The 3858-nt window shown below is 41.3% G+C and overlaps 1 protein-coding gene across 1 annotated transcript in view; it reads right to left on the bottom strand.

Moving 5' to 3' along the window:
* The window catches only part of MYO1E (myosin IE), a 172691-nt gene extending 169534 nt beyond the window's left edge, over window positions 1-3157 (bottom strand). Inside the window, exons 1-2 of the mRNA XM_011983206.1 lie at window positions 3083-3157; window positions 1524-1667 (exon numbers count right to left, since the gene is read on the bottom strand). Of these exons, the coding sequence (XP_011838596.1) occupies window positions 1524-1667; window positions 3083-3157 (219 nt within the window). The remainder of the gene's footprint in view (window positions 1-1523; window positions 1668-3082) is intronic.
* Between the last annotated feature and the right edge of the window lie 701 nt (window positions 3158-3858).

A 3858-nucleotide genomic window follows, 5' to 3' on the forward strand; every position in this document is an offset into this window, starting at 1 on the left:
TTGAGTTTTTAGTAGAGACAGGGTTTCCCCATGTTGGCCAGCCTAGTCTCAAACTCCTGATCTCAAGTTATCCACCCGCCTCGGCCTCCCAAATTGCTATAAAGATAAAATAAATTTTTTAAATGATGCAATTATAATGCAGCCAATAAATCCAACTGTATCTGTTAACCCTTGAAAACAGAGGTTCAGAGGTTTAACTACATAGATATTGGTAAAATTCCCTTATAGTAAATAAGAAACAGCAGAGTACTGGTCAGAATGGTCCCAATGCCTTGGAATAATGCTGTTAATTATTTAACAGTATTGTTTACTAAATACCTGATAATTTGAACTCCCACCTCGCCCCCAACTTACCAGTGATGGGATAGGCAGCCCCTGCAAAAGTTATTACTGCATACGTTCCAGTGCTTTTAGCTAATAGTCAAACAAGCGGTTTAAGTAATCATAATAAGCCACTGATGTGAAAACTATTCTTCCCCAAGCTTTTTGGGTAAAAATCTAAGATGTGTATTACATCAGTAGCAAAGACTCCACTTTTTAATAGGTCATCCATGACACCATACTTTCAGAAGGTACTACTGGCATCAAAGTTAAACTTTTTGGTACGATTATGTAGATTTCACACAGAGTTTTGCATGTCCATGACTAACTCTCACAATAGTTCTACCACTATATCTTTACATAGTTGCATCAGACGAAACTCCTGAATCCTATAGGAACTTAAGCAAATATCACAGTTCCCTGTTGATAATGAAGTCAACCCACATTTGAATCAAATTTCCATTCTGCATTTTTTAAAGCCCCGTAAAAACTGGCAACTGGCAAGCTAAAATTGAAACATAAAGAACAACTCCAGAACGTCAGATATTTTCAATAGTCAATCTTCACTTCTCACATTTCCTTTAGTAAACATTAAAATGCAGAAAAACTGGCAAAATTTTTAAGCCTTTTAAGTCCAGACTTTAATGTCTCTGCTTTGCAATCAGGATGTTTTATTGACAGAACTCTTTGCAAACCAGGACTTCCTCTAGGAAGAGCAGAGGTTTCAGACACCACGTGCATGACTACAGCATGTCAAAGGGACAATATTACAGATGAAAATAGGTAAATACTGGCTACGTCTTCACTTTGTGAAATGCCAGGAGAATAATTGGACATCGTCTCTGCCCTTTGCACAGCCTGAACCAAGTGATATAAACATACAAAACCTCATTCTGAAACTGTGAAAACAATGTGAGCACACAGCATCCATTCAGACTTTCAGACACCTCTTCTCAAGCAGGAATAAAGCCACAAGTTCAGTTTTTTGTTTGTTTGTTTGTTTGTTTTTTATAATAGAGAAGGGGTCTCCCTGTGTTGCCCAGGATGGTCTGGAACTCCTGGGCTCAAGCAATCCTCCTGCCTCAGCCTCCCAAATTGCTGGGATTACCCACGTGAGCTGCTGCACCTAGCATAAAGCCACAATTTAACTATGGACATGGTAATATCACTTAGAAATGTCCAAAACAGCCAATAAAGGATACAAAAATGTAGTCGTCCATGTATCTCTTCTTCAGATTCTCCACGATGGAATTCTCTGTGATCTTGGAGAGTAGCACCATGTCGTCCACACCACTGTGCTTGACATTGTGGCTTTGCCAATGGTATCGGTAGGCACCTTTGCTTCCCTGGGAACATAAAACACACAATTACTAGGATAGTTCGTTTTCCCCTGTAGTAACAAAGAGAAAATGCTGTTAATTTCCCAAATATTTTTTCAAATAAAATGTAGCAGAATGAGTAGTGCAGAGAAAGATCCTGCAATCAATGAGGATTCAAGTTCCAGCTTTGCTACCCACAGACTAAGTAAAGTGGGGAAAAGCTCCCTAAGCGCTCACTGTGTCCCAAATACTCTTCAAATAAAATGTAGCAGAATGAGCAGTGCAGAGAAAGATTCTGCAATCAATAAGATGAGGATTCGAGTTCCAGCTTTGCTATCTACAGACTAAGTGGGGAAAAGCTCCCTAAGCTCACTGTGTCCCTGAGGTGACACAAAGTGACCTCTTTTCTCATTTGTAAAATGGGAGACAGACCCACTTCACAACGTTGCTGTAAGGATCAAACAAAATAACACGCATGAAGTGCTAAACAGTGTCAGGAATACAGCATAACGCATGATCGATAGTCTCTGATGACTCCTTCAACCATACTGTTGTGTTGAGTTTGTCAGTGAAAATAAGCAACGACACAGAAACTTTCTAGTCTCGTTTTGCACATTATATGATAGAACCCAGAACTGGAAAGAATGTGTATCACACAAAGGCTGTGTCACACAGTCATAATTTCTCAAGTCATCTAAATTACTTTCCCTTCATAAACCTATCACTGTCATACATGTAATACTGTCTTTCCATATTCCAAAGATGGCTACATTTTTATGACTGATGACTGCTCTAGTAACAAGGATGTGGACAGGACAGACGAAATGAGATCACAGAACACGCCCAGGAGAGGAAGACCTCATCCCTGCGTGGCCCCCTTGGGTAGACGAAGCTGTGGCCCTCATCTACGTCTAGCATTTTTCAGCTTCACACCAGGGGCGGCCTCTGACCACTCTGTGGACTGCAGGGCTTCCTTTCATTTGACATTTCTGTAGTGGGGTTCCTCATGTGTTCAGCTATATGCCAAGTTCTTATGGCACACTTGGGTAGCTTAAAGTCCCATGAAGACACCTAGATAATGATGGAACAAAGTTGATTCATGAGCACTTGGGGAGCTGAGCACTTGGGCAGTTCAAAGTTCCTTGAAGGACACCTAGATAATGATGGAACAAAGTGATTCACACATCAATAACAGTCAACACATACACACACAAAACGGGTGTTCCAGGAGTGGAGGGGAGGCCACTTTGTCCTGGGAGAGGCAGAAGAAATGACTTCCTGGAAAAGGAGCCATTTGAAGTAGGTCTAAGATATTTAGAATTTGCCAGAGGAGACCAGAGGAGGAAGGACATTCATTATAATCTACACTTATCAGCAAAAAAGTTAATAAATATGAGGTAATGGCAAATATTACATGACAATATTGGAAGATCCTCCCTTACCTTCAAATGCTTGCATTCTACTGGGAGTGTCGCCAATGGGTAAGTGCAGTGGGCACTGAACTGGGTGAGACTCATCCCTGCTCCCTCCCTGCTCACTACTTGGGGGACGTTGAATGAAGGAGAGAAAAATTCTGAATAAGGGTATCTAGACGGGCCAACTGCTCAGACATCAAAACTAGGATGAAAAAAGGGAAAAGGAGGCTTTTTGAGAGGAGAAGATGAAAAGACACAAGATAGAAGCCATTTCAAATTTTATTTTAAAAATTCATTAAATGGTTTACTTTTTTTTTTCTATGGGAAACACAGATCCTTTGCTAACAGCAAGTTCTAAGAGGCTCTAGGAAAAGTCATCTTCTAAAATCAGCCAAGAAGGGGCTACCACCGGAAAAGGATACATGGGAAGGGATTCTGGAAGGCTTGCCACCCATGCTGTCTTGCAGAGGGAAACTCTCTATATCTGGCATTCTCAGAACTACATGCAGCATCAATTCTACAAAATTACCTCAGACCTCACCACTCCCTTTTCCTCTTGTGGCAAAGCAGAAAGAGAAAAAAGCACTGGCCACAGCGTGACTCATTAGATTTCCATTGAATGCCCATGGTCTCCGTCCAGCCAGATAATTCCCAGTGATTCCTCCTCTCCTCACCTCCCCACCTTTTCCAGGTTTCTGGGCACCCACGGTAACTCTGCACAGAAAACTAAGGTCCCAGAGTAACCAACCTGTAGGTTGGTTGGTTGTTTTTTAGCCCTCATAGACGTCTAAAAATGTAAGCAC

The sequence above is a fragment of the Mandrillus leucophaeus genome, unplaced genomic scaffold (assembly GCF_000951045.1).
Source record: "Mandrillus leucophaeus isolate KB7577 unplaced genomic scaffold, Mleu.le_1.0 Scaffold247, whole genome shotgun sequence".
NCBI lineage: Eukaryota > Metazoa > Chordata > Mammalia > Primates > Cercopithecidae > Mandrillus > Mandrillus leucophaeus.